Below are 20,173 nucleotides of genomic sequence, written 5' to 3'. Positions count from 1 at the left end.
TCTTCATAAGTGATACCTTAAGTGTTTATAACCTTGATCATTTCTCATGTAGTCATGAATGTTTAATGTTGTAGAGAAAAACTTAAGTTTTCAGGGGCTTTAAGCGCTAATTCAGATACTACTAAGAAAGGAAATGAAAACATTAACACAGCTGTTAGATTCACTGAAATGAACTGATTGTGTTGTGCTTGTAACATGCTGCTCCATCTGCACGTACACTGTTGTCGACTCCATGCGACTCGCTTAACAGGTGCACTGAACTGTCCTGTAAGCCCTTCCCCACTCTCTCACACGCACGCACTGGTCCAACCCTCTACCACATCAAACTTTTGCCACCATATGTCACATGCACAGGACAACTGGTGCCGAGTGTCAAAAGGCCTTATGGCCAGAGACACTGCCGTGAATAAAAGGAACACGAACCATCTCTGAGCAGGATGTTTTGTACAGGAAGTAAATGTGCACTAATTTGTATATCTGTTCATGACATATGTATCAAGTGGTGAGCACTGTCAAAATATAAAAGCAGAAAAAACACATCACAAATGATATTTTTCTGAATATAACTATATTGTTCGTACTTTCAAAGTGTAACAGCTTACAAACTGCATTTGAAAATCAAACAGTATCTACTGCTTATCAGTTGGAGACAACATCCCCCGATCACTGGGATTCACTGCATGGAGTGAATGAAACTACTGTATAAGACAAAGTGTGACAGCAAAGGTAGCCCCCTTCATAGTAAACACAACTATTCATTTGACTTTAATGTGTCGAGTTAGGGCAAATATTTCAACAGAATGTATCGCTGTTCAAGATACTTGAATCATCACTGTAGAAATTAGACCAAAAGAAAATATGATTTCTCCCGTAATAACTGTGATTGAATGTGAAGCTATAGAGGAAACAGTGCAAGGCTGCTCAAATGTGTCGGAGCTGGAAGTCGTCAGCGGCCTGTGGACTGATTGGCTGAGAGGATCCACTGGGACAAATGCACCGGCTAGCGCATTCGCATGTGCAGGCTGTGCTTGGGTCCATCCACTCGCTCCAACTTCTCAAAGTGTTTCCTAGCATTACGGATATTGATGAGAGTGGCTGCGGATGCTGGAAAAATGGAGACATGGATTTTTTATCATGCTGATTTGGTTTCTTAACTGTACATTCGCTGCAGAGAAACGTCATCTTCCCTACTTACGAATGGAGGGATCCGACATGATGACCATGACATATGTGTTGGAGGTGAAGACGTCAATGAAGGCTGCAAAGTTGGAGTTCCTCACTTCCATGCTTTGGAAAGAGGCTGCAAGTTTACTGGAATAAAAAAAAAAGTATAAATAAATAAATAATCAGAAACAACATAAAGATTCAGCAGGTGATGTGTGGCGTGACGGTGATGTTATTGCAGAGTGAACTTACCTACAGCTGAGTTTGAACTGTTTGATAATGTTACTGATCTTCTCAAACCGGTGAGCATCCCGCTGCTCTTTGCACTGATAGTGGGAGATCACCTGTATTCACAAAACACCACGCAAAAAGACAAAAAAAAGAGAAAAGATTTTCATTACTTGATCCATTTGTTCTGCCCAGATGCTGTCATGCCAGAGGAAAGTGGTTGCTCTCACCAAGAAGGTGGCTCTCTCAAACAGAAGAACTTCATCTGCCTCTATGATCTGCGCAAAATTTCTCAGGTTTGTCTCCAGCTGCTGGACGTTTGGGATGAGCTGGTACACTATGCTAGACCAGGCCTGCAAAGACATTTAAAAATGTTTCTTACGGTGTCAACTTTGTTACCTGACATCTGAACATACAACCAGTCAATTGTCTCAACCTTATACAGGGTTTCGTCCCAGATTGATGTCCTGAAGCAAGTGCAAGCCAGAGGTCTGGACAATCTCTTCAGATCTTCTTCACGCTCCTTAAAGATCTGAGAAAACAGTAAAGACAGTCCATCACATGGACAGTATTGAAGCAATAAGATTTTACTCTTCCTCAGTTCAACATCACTAACAAAGGAATTAATAAATAAATCGCACAAATAGAGAAATTTGTCTTTAAATGTGTAAGTGAATAACAGTCTATTTTCAATAGGTACTCTAATTGAGCATGATTATTAATACTGGTTTTACTACCACCTCAGGTTTCATTGTTGTTCAGCAGCTTAGTTTATTTCAAAAGAGACAGTGTCCACTGACAAACAGAAAAAAGAACAAAAATTAGCCATGAAGGCTAACTTTCATCTGTCATTTTAACCAGATGTTAAAAAAGTCCAATTTAATGTATCCATCCTTCAGTATTATTTACCTTTACTATGCAAGCTATGTGTGCAAGGGTTGAGGCTGAGCAATAACTTGTCAAATTACTGATACTGACGTTAGAAATCACAAGATGACCAAAGTCTGCTCATGTGAGTGTTTTTGGTGAAATCTTTGCCTAGGTGACGGGTTTTTGACAGCTAAAAAAATAAAATTAAAATGTCTGCATGTTTATGTGCTTCTGTGTGAGAGAGCAAAAATGTGCACATGAGAGAGGAGGACCACTGCTAATAATGAAATAAAAATTGCTAGGCTTACCAAATCTCTCTGGTCTTCCTGCACTAGATCCATTTTGTGAACGAGGCAGAACACTTTAGCGTCGGGGGAGTTCTGCAGGATGGCCTCCAGACACGACTGGTAGTAGTGCATGTCTTTCTCCAGCTCACGGCTCTCAACATCAAATACATAAATAAGCACCTCTACATTTCTGAAAATGTTGTCCCTCTGGCTGGTGAAGTAGTTCTCCATGAACGTGTCCTGTCTGGTGGGTAAAGGAAGCACAGAGCAACATTTCACAGAGGGTTTCAGATTAGGGGAAAGACTACGAATTGTCAAAGTTGGTCCAAAGATGGCAAATAATGAACCAATGTACTTTACCCTCCACAGTCCCACAGGTTTAGAACCAGATTGCCAAGAAACCTTACATGGGAGTGCTCCACGTCAACTACATTTAACACAGGATGAAAAGATTTTTTTAAAGATGAGATTAAAGAAACACCCAGCATCAAAAACATACCTTCAAGTAGCACTTTCTTTAAAGTACTCTTACTTGTAGCTCCAAGGCGGCGCGTGTCTCGAGCTATGTAATTGGCAAAGATGATTGATCTCATACTGGTCTTTCCAGACCCACTTTTTCCCATCAGTAACACCTGAAAGCACAAAGACAACAGATTAGACCACCTTGTCTTGTCTATCCACTCCTCTTATGACCAGTGGTGCAAGACATATTCAGACTTCAGAAGGTTAAACACTTCATTATAAGTAAAAGTCTAAACTATATTTATTCTTTTACTTTAGTAAAGTACATGAGTGTTATAAGCAACGTCATGCACTTGAAGTATCAAAAATAAAAGTACTCACTGTGCAGCAGAATGCCCCGTTAGTATTATTTTATATTATGTGATTATTGGTGCATTAACATGTAAGCACATTTTAATGTTGTAGCTAGTCGAGAGAGCTAATTTTAAATTCTTTATATACTTTTGGGTAGTTTAATCCATAACTATGTATCATATTCTAATAACTGATTATATGTTTCGGTACATAAAATGGGGGAGAAATACTAAATCTCCTCATTTTAATTTAATTCAACTTAATTGATCTGCAATTGATTGAAATCTGTCACATTTAAAGATACTGACTCTTAAGAAGTTTAGAATCTGCATTAAAAAGCCCACCATGTCTAATAAGTCTGTGATTGTAGAATGTAAACTCCACCTCGGGTAGTTAATATCACCAAAGTAATTTAGAGAATGAAACTAATGAGGGGTAATTTGTGCTGGAAGTGCAGAATAGACGTGGGAACTTTCCTACAATGTCATTAACAGTCCTGGGTAGATGGTTTGGTTGAGCAATCCCTTTGACTCCTGATTTATGTTTATAATGGGACAGATCCAAAATACCAAATAATGCATGTCAAAATGTGCATTTTCCATTATTGTGGTGGGTATGACTACACCTGCCAGAATCATGTTAAGGCATTGAAAACAGCTAAAGCTCCACATTTAAAAGACTGGGTAGACGCATTAAATGGAAGTACTCGAGTAAAGTGCAAGCACCTCAATATAAAGTACAGCACTAAAGTAAATGTCCTTCACCACTGCTTGTGATGCTGCAAAGTGTCGATGATTAGCCTCAATGCTTCACCTTTTTCTTCATTGCTGTACTTGACATCCCCCTCAGCAGACACGATGCAGAGTATTTCTCTGAGCTGCAAGATGACTTTAGCCTGTATCCGCAGCAGCTCTCCTCTTCCTCTCCTTCAACTGCTGAACAAACATAAATATTTCCACCTAGCTTAGCTCTACTGGAGCAGAAAACTGATATAACTAAAAAGGACACGTTTAAACGCTTAAATGACGAACAAGTCAAACATGTAACCAGCCATGAGTTTATCAGACTCACGGGAATATATAAGGAGTTTACTAACTTAATTAAAACTCTTTTCTCTGTTCCGGATAAACAACTAAGCTAATGCTAAGTTAGCTAGCACGACACAGTCCAGATAAATGTCAGGTAGCTTAGCCAAGCTAAACGGCTAGCTAGCCGCTAGTGTACTTACCCCGACAGTGTAGATCGGCTACTTAAATTCAAGCAATTTTAGACTATAGTTTTTTATTTGTTTTTAACGATACAGTTGTAACGTTATACATTACTTGTTAGAAGCAGACAGTGACGTCAAGATCAGCTGCTTCCTGTTTACGCCAGAGTCACATGACGATACAATGATTAACACCCCGAGTTTTGTCTTACAGACAGCCTTTGCTCCGTTCCCAGGTTATGCTCGCCACTAAGGACTCACAGGTTAAATATTTACGTTTAGGTTCAGGTTGTACAATTTTTAAGTTAGGGTTGGGACAGTAGCTAAGGTTAGGGTCTGCAGTCTGAAAGTTAAAAATGCCTAACAGCCAAAACACAGGAAAAATGAAGTGTTACTCATCTTATTCTTAGTGGATTGTTTGTAATTGTTTTAGTTGATACCACTAGTAAATTTAAATGTAAAATTGCACAAGGGAAACATTCAAAAATGCAAGTATACTGCAATCAGACTACTAGACTAGACTAGTAACCGAGTCGTTGGCAGGATAATTTATGAATGATATGAAACTCATTAACAAGTAAATAATAATATAAATAATACTTAACATCAACACATCTTCCAACTTGTGTCTCTAACAAAGTAATCACAGTAAGTCCTGAGATGTGAAATTAAATTCATATCCTTTGGTAAAACCACTTGTATGAATAGGTAAAAATCAGATTTTTTCTGCATGCAGTTTAAATATGAACTGTCATAAAGCGCGCGGACACCTGGTTCAGAGACAGAGACAACGGTAACACCTGTAGGTGACAATGAAAGAACCTAATCACAGAAACTCCACATATTCAATTCACAGATCAATTCACAGATCAAGTGGGAGAATAAACAGCTCGCTGCTGGGGCCCAAAGCTCTGTAGTTTTCTTTTTCACATTATGCGCGATGATCTGCTTGTAAGCAAAGTTGCTGTCTTCATCCGTAGAGGGCAATAAACACTGCTGCTTCGTTCTTTTGACTGTAATTTCTTAATAATTTAGGCTGTACGTGAAATACTGCCTTGACGCTGGAATGAGCGTCTTCATCAAGACATCCAGACCAGAAAACTGAATAAATAAATAAATAAATATACTGATATAAACGCTGTTATTACACACGAATATAATGTCGAGTTGCAGTTCCTCACGATGGCCACTAGGTGGCAATGAACAGTCATGTATTGTAGGAACTGGATACAAAAATGGCGCCCACTCTTTTTTATTTTTCCTTTTTTCGTTTTATTTTGAAAGTTTCACCGGATGTGTCGGTATGGTATTGTTTTGGGGTTTTTTTTTGCAAAACTATGCAATAACAAACAACAATAGACATATCCAGAGGTTAAACGTAAATAAAACATAAAGGAAAAAAGGTTCAGTAGTTCAATTGTACATTACATATATTTATTGAGAGTCTTTAAGGCTTTGGAGTTTGTAGAGTGACAATTTTAAGTGTTTTGTTATAACATTTACTTTTGTGAATGTGAAACTTTGCTAAGATGATGATATAAGCTTTATAATATAATATTTTTGTTCTGAACTGCAGACACCATACCAAACAGCACACCTTTGTATAGTAATGAAAAATGACCAAATGTGTGAGGCTGTTTCACCATCATGTCCACAGAAAGAATAATTAATATCAATGCCATTGCTTATTTTTTTGCAAATAATGTTTTGTAGGATAGCATCAATGGAAAAGTTTGAAACAGACATCTCGAGGTTTGTTTGTGATCAAGTATCCAAGTCCAAACTTTTTTCAACCGAATATTTGAGACAAACCTTCCGCAGGAATGGATTACATATGGGATGCTGACAATGACTTTCTGAAAGAGGGATCTGATCTTTCTTACATATTTTTCATATTATGGTGTCATTCAAAGATAAATGAAAAAGAGGCGCTTCAGTGTTACCCTCAGATTATATCAAATCAAATTACAATAGCAAATTCTTTTGGGGTGACAGGGATATTATAAACAGACAAAAGTTCGACATAACTCATTAGGATGGCAAAGAGTACTAATCCACATTGTCTGCAGTTCGAGGTGTTTTGACAACTGTTTCTTTTATGATGGCGGCCACTGGGGAAAATGCTTTTGGGGTCCCAGGTTATTCTTTTTTTTTGCAATACCGCGAGTTGCCACTGGGACAAATTAGCAACTTTCTTTCATCCATGACCCAAACACATACATTCATTAATTACATTAATTACCCCCATGTATACAATGGATGTATAACGAGCCGAAGTCCTGACATCACGTCCGGGCTAGCCTGTGTTCCACTACCTTCTGTAACTCAGTGCAATCTTTCATTCAGCATTTCTTTCACCTTGCATCTGTACTGACATACTGTGCACACACACAGTACTGAGTGTGTGCACACTGTATGCATGTATCTGGGTGGTGGGGCATACAGTATGGCTACATCTAAGGAGCAAAGGAAAGACAGTTACCTTGAAGGTAACAATGATTACCAAGAGGGACACAGTGACTACAGTAGGCAGAGAGAGAGCAGCTAATTTGGACCACCTTTGGGTTGACGGGCGAATGAGAGAAGTCACTGGCAATGATGTGGACAGAAATAATCTGCATTTGGAAACCTTACGCTAAAGCAAAGAGTGGGACATTACACACACCTGAAATACTTCGTCATTTTTTATATGATTATGTTATATATTTATATTATGGCCCTATATCTTGTTTTTTTTCTCCTTATGGATACTTGATACTGGATGTACTTTTAGCCTCAGCCGTTATTCTTTTGATTCTCCGAGGATATCCATTAGTTAGATGGCGTATATTTTCTGGAAATATTAGTACCCATAATGTTGATGAATGAAACCCTCTCCTGATAATACTTCAACATAAAAACACACTGCAATTTCTGAGATATCACAGAGCCAAGGATATAGTGTGACTTTGTTTTGTAGTTTTCATTTTCATAATGGACGTTTCACTACAGATGGAATAGAGATTTATATGGAATCACTGAAATGTATAAATCGATTTATTAAAAAAAGAAAAGGGATAAAAGTATTACAACATTTCATTGCTTACTTACTGTATGTAATCTCCAAACTGTAACCCCTTCCCAAATGATCAGTGAAAATACTGAAGATGACCAGACAAACACATGGGCTAAACATCCGGTATCTTCTTAAGATATTCGTCAGAAGTAAAATACAAGAAATCAACACAATTCAACATTAAGAGGGAAGGTCTTTCACACCAAGAAGAGAAAATGCATTTATGTTTTCTGCAATCATGCATATATGAAACAAAAATTGAATTCTATAGTGCACAACCTTGAGTTTATTCTTCACCAAGAGCATTTGAAATTGGCCAATAAATACAGGGTGATAACTGCCATGCTCCATATTTTCAAAAAATTTATGGAGTTCTTAAGTATACATATTAAACATCTTCCTCATGAGTAAATATGTATATTTAAGAAATATATACATTTTCCATAACCAGCATCTCTGTTAGTTTACATAAAGGTATCCAAAGGTTATTATAAAACACACAGAACCAACAAGGGCCGGTATCTGCGGAAAACAAAACAATGATACAGTAACTCCTCGACAGAGACACATGAGATATAAAGAGGAAATGTAAATAAAAATGTGTTTTGGAGTAATATTCAGGTAGTGTACGGGCATCCTAGAGCTATGCATTACGTTCACAGTCCACTGCAGTCGTCCTTTACACTTGATCTCTGAGTTTGGCGAGCCTTTGAGACAGTTCATCCTTTGGGACAAGAGAGAGCAAAAATGGGCATCAGTGAGGAAGATGGAGACGAGAGAAGAATCAGGGTTATTTGGAGAATCCATTCCATTCAACTTTTTGCAAATACTGCATTTTTGTCTTTGTTTGACAAGTACACAGTATCATTGGCAGAGATTTGGACACTAATGTGACAAATTTCTTTGCTGTGATCATATTTCCTGTGTCTTTTTTACCCACTTAATGCTACAAGCAATCTGGTTTATATTAAGTTTTTTTTATGTATACTTGCCAGATGTGAAAAGATTTTAACACCAAGTGTGCATGTGTACCTGTTCTGCAGAGGCCACGCTGGTCCCCACTGATCCTGTCTGGCCCTGAGGGAGCTCCATGTTCAGGTCCAATCTAAACATGATGCACACACCAACATTCAAACCTTAGTTTTAGATTAAAAACACTATGTCTTTGCTTACTTTATACTGAATAATGCTGTCTAAAACATTCCTCAAAAGAACACCTATCAAATCCTTTAAAATAACAACGACTATTTACGCTTCAATCTATAACTGTACTATAAGAATGCATACCATACACCTCATATGGGATTTAACATTATCTCACAAAGAATGTAGGGACGAAAAATGAAAAGGTTACCCTGCTTCATCAGCCATTTCATGCAGCAACGAGTCCACTTGATTCTGAAACACACATTAGATTTACAGTGAATGTGTTTGTGGTTAAAACACACTGTCAGACAACAAGAAATAATATAAGAGTAGAGCAGAGAAATGTACTTGTGGTGTTGTGAGTGTTGTTGTGCTGCTCATGGTGTCCTCCATATGGGCTGTCTGAACATCCAGAGTTTCAAACTGGTGTTCAAATTTGTCCATGAGGGCTGAAATCTGAAGAAAAGAAAAAGGGATTGAGACATTGTTTTATAACTCAGAGAAATTTGTTACCAAATGTTATGACAATTACATTGTTTTTGCTAAAAAGAATTATGGAAGACAGTGTTATTTCACATGTAAATGACACGCTACCTTTTCCAGATTCATACTCTTCAGAGTGGAATCCATGCCTTTCACCACTCCAGCCATAGATTTTGTGACCTGAGAAATAAAACACCATCACTAACATGGAAACCAAAATGACAACAAACAAGCTGTAACTGATTTTCTAGGCCTATGGCAGCACCCAGTATTCAATGTACCTGGTTCATTGTAAGTGCAGTTTGGACCCTTGCAGCCACTGCATCTACCCGAGCGCTCATCCTCAGGAAGTTCACAGACTGGTTCTTCTGTCTGATGGCGTTTTCTGCATGGATCCTTGCCACTTCCATATTCCCCTTCTGGATGGCCTAGAAACGACACAAAAATAGTTGGTAAAAATTTTCTGCGGCCAAAACACAAGCCAACAGGCTTTCATAATGCTCTATCTTGTTGACTGGCTTCAGAAATGCAACTTACTTTCTTGACTTTAGTCTTCTCAATTTTTTCCTCTTTGTCACATTTCTTGGAATTTCTTTGGAGTTCTTTGGCAGCAAACTTTAAATTGAAGAGATTTTCTGTGATACGAGGTTAAAGAAGAACAAAGTCCAAACCAAAACAACAAACAACATGGATGACCAATTTTATTCCTGGCGATAACGCTAAAAACTGCTGCAGGAGGAAATAGCAGTGAGAGGTCTTGACAAATATGTATCACGTCTCTAAATCCCTGTTCTCATGTGTTATGTAGTTATCTCAACCGAGATCCTGTTAATAATTGTTGGAAATGCATTTGATCAAGACTATACTATGTGTTTCCCCTTTCTGGAGGCAAAATTGAACTGTGAGCCCCTGTAAATGCGTGATCGCCCCTGAGGGTCTGGGGCTCCGTGGCAGTTGCCTGCTTTGCTCGTAGTAATCCAACCTTGGCTGTATGTTCCCACTTCCTTTCCTTAATGGGTTTTTATTTTTTTTTATCTGGTATTTGGTCTGCTATTTAAAATTAACACAATCACCACACCTGTACTCTTAACTGATTAGACATGCAGTGACAAATACAGGTTATGTAACTGGTATTGTTAGTTTCCTATTAAATTTGCGTATATTTAATGCAGTTCCTGTGAAACCTTCCTGGCGCTGTTAAATCATAACAACATGACGTGGGTAAAACAGGTCAGAAGACGTACGTCGTTATTTGCGTTATTATTTGTAGCGCTAACTAACACCCAGAAGTGTCAGTTGTCTAGTATTTCCAGCTATTAGCAAAGAAGCGTCCAAGGCCTTCAGCCCACTTCTGTCCCATTTTACGACGCCTGGGATTGACTAGGAAAGTTCAGGTTATTCAAAAAGGCAGCACTTGTACCTTTGGTGAATATCTGACCTATTTAGTAATATTTCAGGTGTCTGTCGCACATAAATCTCACCAGTCCCGTCATGTTGTTTATTCGGTCTTGAAGCTATTGACGTTACACCACAGTCTTACGTCCCTTTCTCACCACTGTTTTAAAAGGATACTTTCCATGCTCGGCATCTTGAGGCGACTCTTCGCGAATCCAACAATTACACGATAAAATCCTTACGGACAGTCCACGGGGAAAAATGTGTTAAATAAAGCAAAACTAGTCAGTAAAACTTCAGCCCTTCGGGTTTCGGTCTTCGCCTTCTTCCGCACTTCCTGATGTCTTACCAAAATATGGACGACGTCAGCGTCACGTGGTGGTGGTATTCCACTCAACGTCACGAGAGCTGCCCCCCTCCTCTTCGCAAAACGTGAATGACAGAAAAAAAACATTAAAACACGATACTTTTAATGTTTTAATTCGGGCTCCCGCCTTGTTACTGTGTAGTGAATGAATGCAGTGAGATAAAGGTGGATGTAGCGTTGTACCGGCGGAGTAGTGGGCGGTGAAGGCGGTTGATTGATGATTAGATTTACGGTGTGGATCACGGCGGGGAGAGAGGATGACTCACTCCGTCTGATGTGATGTTCACCCCGCAACAGCTCGGCAGTGCGGTGGCACGCCGGTAGTTCACCCTGACATAGCGGTATGCTCCACCAATAAAAGTCAAACTTTATCAAACTGTTAAGATGCGTTTGGATGGCGCCAAGATACATTGTTTGTTTCAAACTTAAGTGGTTGTCACTGGGTAGTTAAGAGAGAGACAGAGCGTCGTGATTTACCGTAAATTTCGTGACGCCTGATTGCCATGGAAACAGTGCTCCTGCTGCTGAGTGGAAACTGTCCGTGTTAACTTCAGCATCAACCTCTCCAACGGGGTCGGATAAACCTGTTGGATATCTCTGTGTTTTTTCTTTTCTTGTGTTGCTGCTCTGGCTTTACTTTCCATTTTAATTTGGCCACAAACCAGGTGAGTTTTTAATAATGTGCGGCTGCTGTATTATTGTGTCTCATAGTGGCAAAACGCAGTTAACGTTACTGTTTTCCCCCCCTCCAGTATGCCCATTTTCAGCCAAAATATCAGCCTGTTTATTTAGCCTACTTAGACTGGCTGTCAACTTGTGAACTGCATTTGTGTCTTGTAACGAATATAAATGTATCATAAAATACAGATGCTGGGCTCATTTTGAACTAAGTGGTGATTTAGTTAGTTAGTTGCTACATGGACAACATTTTGAGTTCAGGGGACAACATGTAAAGGCTGTAGTGAAACATCAAAGAACAAAAGTGGCCTGTGCAAAATGTGTTGGTCATATGAGTGTTTAAAAAAAATGTCCACCAGTATGTATGCATCCAGATCACGACAATTTATAGCCTGAATAATATAGTCTGTAATGTGCTGTAATCCATTTCCCAGGCTTACTGATTGGCTATTTTATGAATTTCACAACCCTAAGCGCCACCATAAGTGGTGCATTTTGTGTCGTTTTTGCGCACAGGGAAAGCCAGTGATGCTTCATTCAGGGGCTGTATGACTCATATAGTCTTATCTATAAAGAAGCCAAGTGGCAGGAGAGCAGTCCTGCTGCAGGACCGAGCTGATGTAACCCCTGAGATTCACTAGAGGCTGCTGTGGGCCATGCTTCTCTCTGCCCCGAGTTACTGCCACTGCCTGCGTTTACACTGATGACCGCCAAGTGCTAACACAGGCTGAGGATGTAGTGGCCTGTTCACACACTGTGCACTCAACAGATGATCAAGTGCTGTTTATACCTAACATCACCAGGCCAGTTTGAAAACAAGACAAGTAAAATCAACATGGTTAGCTATTTTTTCCCCACTGACATAAGTATAGGTATTTACATTAAACTTTAGTCACTCTGGCTATATTTAATTAAATTTATTAAAATGCAACACTATTTTTAACACTTACATTACCTTCTATCTTTAATCAAACTATATCTAAAAAATGCTCAAATATAATTAGATGAAAATAACAGAACAATATGTGATATAAATCAAATCACTGCTTAGTACATTTGGCACATACTGGGTAGCAATTTCTGATTGCATAATGACATTTAACCAGCATTTTGCTTAAAGGGACAGTTCACCCCAAAATCAAAAATACATATTTCTCCTCTTACCTGTAGTGCTATTTATCCATCTAGATTATTTTGCTGTGAGTTGCTGAGTTTTGGAGATATCGACCGTGGAGACGTCTGCATTTTTTGAATATAATGGGACTATATGGCACTCGGCTTGTGGTGCTCAAAGCAGCAAAAAAAAAAATATATAAAAAAAAATACATTTGAAAAACCACAGATTTGTCGTGAGCAGTTTCATGTAGGAATAATCGGTAGAAAGAAAATAGTTCCTACATGAAACTGCTTACAACAAGGTCAAGGTAGTTCCATTATATTCAAGAAAGGGAGACGTCTCTACGGCCGATATATCCAAAACCTGGCAACTCCCACCAAATCAATCTAGAAGGATAAATAGTACTACAGGTAAGAGGAAAAAGATGTATTTTTGATTTTGGGGTGAACTGTCCCTTTAAGTGTACATTAAGGATGTTAATAGGAATCACCTTTGACCTTATACACAAAATAAGTGAGTATAATAATAATAATCTTAGGCGATACTTAAAGCACCATAGATCTGGTGACCTGACAGTTGGTGCATCTTCACATTATGTCAGGCTTTAGTAAATTGCCCCGATTCACGTATCTTTAACTCAAACATTAAACTTCATGAACATTGATTTTGATTAAATTTGGGGGGAAATTATTTGCTAGTATTAGTATGGTGGAACAGCAGGAAAAGAAATAGCAGCACAACCAGTGGCAAAAATGTAATATGCTAAATGTTCCTATTTATATACTGTAGCTACATACACACTTAAATGTACACACTCAGAAAAAACAGAACAGGAAAAAATCTAGTGAGAAATGTCCAAATTCAACCTCCTCCTTTTTAGAAATGTATATATACTGTATATACTGTATTAGCATGATGTGCAAGGCAAAACAAAATCTGAAAGTAGATCATTAAAAGCACAAGTTAAGGATATTTTATTGCATACAGTGTAAGGGATGATGAGAGCATTTATCTTTCAAAGCACTCTGAAGACCCTTAACTTAACCCTAATGTTGTGATAAAGGTATCTGAGAGTATGAAGGTCCTTTAAAGCTAAAAATATGACATTTGCCTCAGTAGTGAGTGAGTCAGCGTACATTTATGATGACGTACCTTTTCCCCTCTTACAAATTCAATGTTGTCACATTATAACAGCAGGAATTAGTACATTGTCAATCAACAGCATGCTGTTTATTAGTAACATAATGCAGTCCAGTGTATAACCACAGCATCATATGCCTTGTTTATTATGACAAGCCTAGATTCAGCACTCCTACTTCAGAGAAAGAGAGCTTATACAGACAGGTGCAATATAAACAGACAAGTCCAACCTGTCCCTTATAGATCTATCAACCAGATTGTCCCCGCAGTGGATGACAGACAGGTGAGTCACCTGTAACCAGCAGACGGGCGCATGATCATGGAGGAATTTCAACATGGCGACTACTGAATGTTTATCAGTAGTCGCCAATCAATGTTTGTTAAGTAAAATTGTGTGAGAAATAGCTGGTGCCGTTCATAACACTACTGGAATGTATTGAATCACTGTCAGGAAAAAAAACTCCCTTTCAAAACTCAATGCATTGTGGGAGGGGTTGCAAAGTAAGCACATCCATCTTATTTTACAGCTCAACCAGTCACATCTTACAAATGTGTTGTCTGCATTAGATTGGTTGAAGCAAATGTCAAATGTATTCTGGCATGATCCGTTTAAGAAATAACAAAGAAGCTCAATGTGGGAAAATTAAATCATTTACACGGCATCACTGGTAGCTCATGTATCATGCCATTCAGTTGACTTTGCCATATGTTATGATGCTGTTGCCACCTAGTGGTAGCAAACCAGACTCACTTTGGGTTTGTTGCTGTCCTTTTATGCTAAAAAATGCAGTCAGAGAGGAATGATGGTGAAAATATCTCTGACAAAAGCCTTCAGCACAGTTGTTTGTATTTGTCTGACTGCGCTTTTGCATTTGAGCCTCTCAGGAGAAGAGGAAAACAAATCAGCAAATGCTAGCAAGTAAACAAATGAGTGAAACATATTCTAAAGGATACAGATGTAGACAAGGTGCTGGGATGACACAGACAACGTGTAAAGGGGGGGGGGGGTGATTTTCTGCGCGCATTGCTATTTGAAAAGGACTTATTGCACAGAAGACAAAAGGGAAAGGCTAGTGGATTTTGTTATTCTAAGAAAAAACAGTTTTTTTAGATTACAATACGTTTTCTGCTCTGTTGCACTGCTTCAACCTTTCATTGTCCATTATTCCTCACATCAGACATAATGTGATACATATGTCAGACCTCTATTTCACAGGTAAGGATGCTTCAAACGGAGAAGAGGTTCCACAACTTGACCCTCGAGCAAATCCAAGCTCTGGACAAGGTTTTGACTGAGGTAATCCCCATCCATGGACGAGGAAATTTTCCTACACTGCAGGTGAGAGCGAAAGACATCATTCGTGTGGTGAAGGATCGGCTGCTCGAAAGAGACATCCAGGTGAAAGATATACGACTTAATGGCGCGACTGCCAGCCACGTCCTGGTGAGGGATAACAGCCTGGGCTATAGAGACTTAGACATCATTTTTGGAGTGGAGTTGCCCAGGCAGGAGGACCTCCAGGTAATTAAGGAGGTGGTGCTGGGCAGCCTCCGAGACCTCCTCCCTTGTGGCGTTAACAGACGCAAGATCACCTGCCTGACAATGAAGGAGGCCTATGTGCAAAAGATGGTGAAAGTTTTCAATGAGCATGACAGATGGAGCCTTATCTCGCTGTCTAACAACAGAGCTAAAACCATGGGGCTCAGATTTGTTAGTTCCCTTCGGAGACAGTTTGAATTCAGTGTGGATTCCTTCCAGATAATACTTGATCGTATGCTGGAGTCTTACTGGGAGATTGAAAGAAAACAAGGAGGAAAGTTGGCATTGAATGCTGGGAATTTGTCTAAAAGAGACAATGAGGACAAAAACAAAGAGCAAGAGCAATCAAGCGTTACTCAGGATGTGGAAGCAGAAAAAGACTTATCAATGGCAACCAGCGGAGAAAGTCGGCGCCAGGATGAAGCAGTTTCTGTGCTTGAGACAGAGCTTCCACATGCAGAGGTTGAGCATGTAGATGAAGAGCATGAGGCACAGGAGGTGTCAGAACCTGACAGCATTAACTTGCAGCAGGAGGAAGAGGAAGTGGATGGCATAGAGGATGTTCATTCAGAGGAGGACATTGTGTTTGAGCTATGTGAAAAAAATGGAGAAGAGAAAGGACAGTTTCACAGCGATTATCCTTTAGTTTCATCCCCTAAAACTTTATTTACAGACGTCAGGGATCCACTGATGACACATGCATGTTTAAAGCTACAGAGTAACGAAGAGCTATCTGCGCCACAAGCTTCCCAGCCGGCGTCTGTGACGCATACAGAAAGGTCAGCTCCACAGGAAAAAGTCCATTGTGAAGAAATTACTCAGGTCAAAGTCGACTCTGTAATCTGCAGGACTGAAAACACCCCAAACCTACAAGATCCACATCTTGAATTTTCCTTTCCTCCTCCAGCTAAGAAAACTTGCAGCACATCACAGGACATTGTACCGGACTACTGCCCCTCACCAAAATTACAAAGAAAAATGTCACGGAAGATGATTAGCAAGCCTGAGAAATGGTCTTTACTGACTGATTTGTCAGATCTTACAACACAGCTGTTTCCACCAATAGAAATCCCCAAACCACTTCAGCCAAAGCCTTGTTTACAGGACAGCGCTCAAGTTCATTGCTCAAATGTTCCAGCCTCCAAGCCGGAGACCTTAGACACTCTTACAGTTCCCACATACAGTCCAGCCAGTACACCTGAGGGTGGGATTGGCTCCAATGAAACTGTAGAACAAACTGTTAAGTCAAAACACTCGAAGAAGCCTCCTGATTCAGAGACTCAAAGCCACACAAGTACAGCAAGTGTAGCCCCACAGCCTCAGATCAATGAGCAAACACCTGCGCTGGCAGACACTGTCCCGAAGAGCTGCGGGGCAAGCTCATGTGCCGGGGCAGCAGAGGAACCCACCATCACTGTCGAAGCAGAGTGCATGTACGGTGACTTTGAACAGGCGATGGACCACCTCCGGCAGCGCCTCATCGCCACCCGCAACCCAGAGGAAATCCGAGGAGGGGGCCTGCTAAAATACAGCGACCTGCTGGTGAGGAACTTCAGACCAGCCAGCGAGACAGAGATAAAGTCCTTGGAGCGATACATGTGCTCCCGCTTTTTCATCGACTTTCCTGACGTAAGTGAGCAGCAGCGGAAGATTGAGGCCTACCTGCAGTGCCATTTCATTGGCAACGAGGAGGCGAGCAAGTACGACTACCTGATGACCCTGCGGCGTGTGATAGATGAGAGCACGGTATGTTTGATGGGACACGAGAGGAGACAGACGCTCAATATGATCACGGTCCTGGCTCTGAGGGTGCTGGGCGAGCAGAACGCCATCCCCAACACGGCCAACGTCACCTGTTTCTATCAGCCGGCTCCGTACATGACAGAGCCAATTTACAGCAGCTACTTCATCACCCAGGCCCAGCCCCCACTCGTCTACCACCCCTACCCTCTACATGTCCACATGCAGACTGGCCTGGTGTAGCTACAGTGACATGCCCACAGGGAGGCATGTAGGCTGCTTTCAGCATGGTGCTCTGCAAGCACAGGCACAAATGGAAGTTTTAACAACAACAGGCAACCACGTGCGCAGTGTTGTTTAATGCTTTGAAATCCCTCCTGCTTACGACATGAAAGGTCAGAACTGAAAGGGGTTTGGAGGCAAAACATGTCACCCTTTCAAGATGAACACTTTTGAAAAGGAAAGAAACGCAGAGAGCACACTTTTCAGAGAGCTTGTAGAGAGGAGTTCACTGAAGTGGAGGGACTTTGTTTACGGCTGTTTCAGCTCAGTTGTGGCAGGGCTCTATACTGGTCACTATACTGGAGAATGTTGTAATGAGATAATTCTTCATGGCTAGAAGATAAACTTCTGTAACATAAAACTATAATCTATGAAACACCTGTCGGCAGCAAAAATCTTGATTTAGTTCAAGTTTGATAATGATAAATCCTTACCGTTTCTGAGGGGTTAAAAGCCCACATAGCTGTTTTGTGACTCATCAGTCTCTGTGGAGTAAATTTCAGCACGTGGTTATTCCTGTGTACTCACTGTATAGAAATAGGACACCATTTACTGAGGGTATACATTAGACAAAAGTTGCTGTGGTATTTCCATGATATTGTAAGTTCTGTATTTGTGAATGTAAACACCTAATTTCAAAGGTAGAAACAAGAGATCCAAGATTCAGTTCCATTGGGGACTGTATGGAAATCTTTGGGGTGGTGTGGGGTGCTGAACCTGTTTCACTTTGTAAAAGCAAGGCTTCCTGAGGGTTATTAAGGCCCCTGAAAACTTATCTGAAGTATTTCTCTAAACATGAAATATTCATGACAATATAAGGAACAATCATTGTTAAAGTTCGGGAAAACATCTTTATTTATTGTACATTAAGAGTTTAACACTCTAAAACTCAGCCAATCTGCTTCATCAGGACTGTATGGGTGTAGTTTGACCAGATTTTACTGACAGTGGCCTGGCAACATAAGCAAACATCCCACCAACTCTTAACAGATTTTGATTCAAATGTTGCTAAATCCTGATTGGTTCGTAGAAATACATGACATCACCTTTTTCCAGCAAAATGACAAAAACAGAAATACAGACATTCCTCATGTGAAATAACCAAAACTGTTCAAACTTGGGCAGACAAATATGTGTTCTTGCCGGACCCCATCACTCATAATAAAAAGCATGAGTTTTCTTTGAACACTAAAAGCTTATTTATGTAACTATTAACTACACTACAAAGAAAAGCTGAAGCATATAAATGTAGAACGAGAAAAAAAGACCTTCCCCTGCCTTGAGTCGATAGAATAAAATACTCTGCCCATTTTCTGACCCCGTCTCCCCCCTCCCTAATAATTTCCCCACAACCACTTAGAATATAAAACCAAACTCAGAGTTGCTATGATCCAAATCAGTGACAGATGTTATGGTCTTAGGGAGTGTTTAGCCATGCTTTTGCATTGCAATTCTGTTGGCATAGTGCTAGAAGTTATAAACCAGGAATTGTGGCCAATTCACCCTGCATTTTATCAAATCAATTCTCCTATTCCATGTCAGAGAAACAGCACAAGGATTTGCCGGCTGATGGCATTAAGAAGAAAGCCTTGGCTGTCTCTAATTTTGACGAAAATATCTTCACAAATCTAAAGTGAAGAGAGCGTGTTGAATTCTGTTTTTCCCCTCAAACTTGCCATCTTCTACAGGCTAAGTAGACTTTCTGTGTGTGTGTGTTACATGGTGACAGTTGTTTATTGTAGTGGACATAGTGAATCTCAGTTCTGTCGGGGTTTTGCCTGCCATTGTGAGCAAAAATGTTACTGCACATTTCAATTATCCAAACAGTCTATGATGCAGCCAGCAGTTATCGCGCTCTGTCCCTGTGTGTTTGCTCACTGTGTATGCATAGCTACAGTACATGTACTCAGTATTTAAAAATAAAAAAGACAATTTAAGCACATGTTAGGATATGTGGGCTGTTCACACTAAATCTGAGACTGAAGCACAATGTAAATGCACATAGCTATTGTTGAGTAATAAAGGTGTTTCTGACATGCTTGTGAATCTCCAACTAAATATTGAAGACATCTAAAATACTGTGTGCAGTAGTGCCCTACGTAACTTTAAAGTGATGTATCTATCTTGAGACTTTGGGTATGTTGTGTATCATTAAGGAACTGTTTCACCAGTAGAAAAATTCAAATATTCCTGTTATGATATCTAGTTGCTCAGATTGTTGTGTTATTGTGGTAATAAATATAACACAACTGCTCTTTGTCTGGAGTCTTCCATTGGTGTTGCAGTTAAGTTCATTTGTATGATTGTCTTTGCATGCACTTTTAATTAAATTATGGAATATAATCACATGTTCAGGGTTACTTTGAGCAACTTCAGGTTTTACTAGATTGTATCTTCTGATCAAATGCAGGTTTCTTGGCAACATTATTGACATGGAAAAGTGCACAAACCTTTACCTTTGCAGTGGTCAGAGATAAATACTTGAAAAATTGGGAATTGATATGTATCTCTTTATACACATTTATGACCTAAGATGATACAGAAAGACACTATTTATATTATTATTATTATTATTATTATTATTATTATTATTATTATTATCTATTTATTTGAGTGGTTACATTGTAAGTCACTTAAAAAAATTGGTTGTTTTTTCCC

At 39.7% G+C, this 20,173-nt stretch overlaps 3 protein-coding genes across 12 annotated transcripts; 1 reads left to right on the top strand and 2 right to left on the bottom strand.

Annotated features, from left to right (window-relative positions):
- Positions 1–549: 549 nt before the first annotated feature.
- rraga (Ras-related GTP binding A) lies at positions 550–4,819 on the bottom strand. 6 transcript variants are annotated; one of them, XM_044223369.1, is made up of 10 exons: positions 4,594–4,753; positions 4,179–4,300; positions 3,082–3,181; positions 2,910–2,976; positions 2,571–2,793; positions 1,829–1,924; positions 1,623–1,745; positions 1,417–1,508; positions 1,196–1,311; positions 550–1,104 (listed from the first exon to the last, which is right to left on the bottom strand). In XM_044223369.1, the coding sequence occupies exons 2-10, from the start codon at positions 4,203–4,205 to the stop codon at positions 1,001–1,003; spliced, it is 948 nt and encodes a 315-aa protein (XP_044079304.1). In that variant the 5' UTR covers positions 4,206–4,300; positions 4,594–4,753; the 3' UTR covers positions 550–1,000. The 6 variants fall into 6 exon arrangements, with proteins under 6 accessions (XP_044079304.1, XP_044079305.1, XP_044079302.1 ...); XM_044223370.1 differs by having other exon boundaries at positions 4,179–4,297; positions 4,594–4,728; XM_044223367.1 differs by having other exon boundaries at positions 2,910–3,181; positions 4,179–4,297; positions 4,688–4,819.
- A 2,771-nt stretch (positions 4,820–7,590) lies between these two features.
- chmp1b (chromatin modifying protein 1B) lies at positions 7,591–11,167 on the bottom strand. The gene is made up of 8 exons (XM_044223371.1): positions 10,829–11,167; positions 9,794–9,891; positions 9,538–9,684; positions 9,368–9,436; positions 9,122–9,229; positions 8,982–9,025; positions 8,660–8,732; positions 7,591–8,351 (listed from the first exon to the last, which is right to left on the bottom strand). Exons 1-8 carry the CDS (start codon positions 10,842–10,844, stop codon positions 8,307–8,309), a joined length of 600 nt encoding a protein of 199 aa, XP_044079306.1. The 5' UTR covers positions 10,845–11,167; the 3' UTR covers positions 7,591–8,306.
- LOC122888661 lies at positions 9,692–19,769 on the top strand. Of its 5 annotated transcripts, none has more exons than XM_044223364.1 (2): positions 9,692–9,708; positions 15,170–19,769. In XM_044223364.1, the coding sequence occupies exon 2, from the start codon at positions 15,176–15,178 to the stop codon at positions 17,474–17,476; it is 2,301 nt and encodes a 766-aa protein (XP_044079299.1). In that variant the 5' UTR covers positions 9,692–9,708; positions 15,170–15,175; the 3' UTR covers positions 17,477–19,769. The 5 variants fall into 5 exon arrangements, with proteins under 5 accessions (XP_044079299.1, XP_044079296.1, XP_044079298.1 ...); XM_044223361.1 differs by lacking the exon at positions 9,692–9,708 and adding an exon at positions 11,227–11,359; XM_044223363.1 differs by lacking the exon at positions 9,692–9,708 and adding an exon at positions 11,234–11,359 and having other exon boundaries at positions 15,155–19,769.
- Positions 19,770–20,173: the final 404 nt, after the last annotated feature.

Source organism: Siniperca chuatsi, linkage group LG14 (assembly GCF_020085105.1).
Source record: "Siniperca chuatsi isolate FFG_IHB_CAS linkage group LG14, ASM2008510v1, whole genome shotgun sequence".
NCBI classification, from domain to species: domain Eukaryota; kingdom Metazoa; phylum Chordata; class Actinopteri; order Centrarchiformes; family Sinipercidae; genus Siniperca; species Siniperca chuatsi.
Note: the sequence above shows the minus strand (reverse complement) of the source record. Positions and strands in the feature narration are given on the sequence as shown.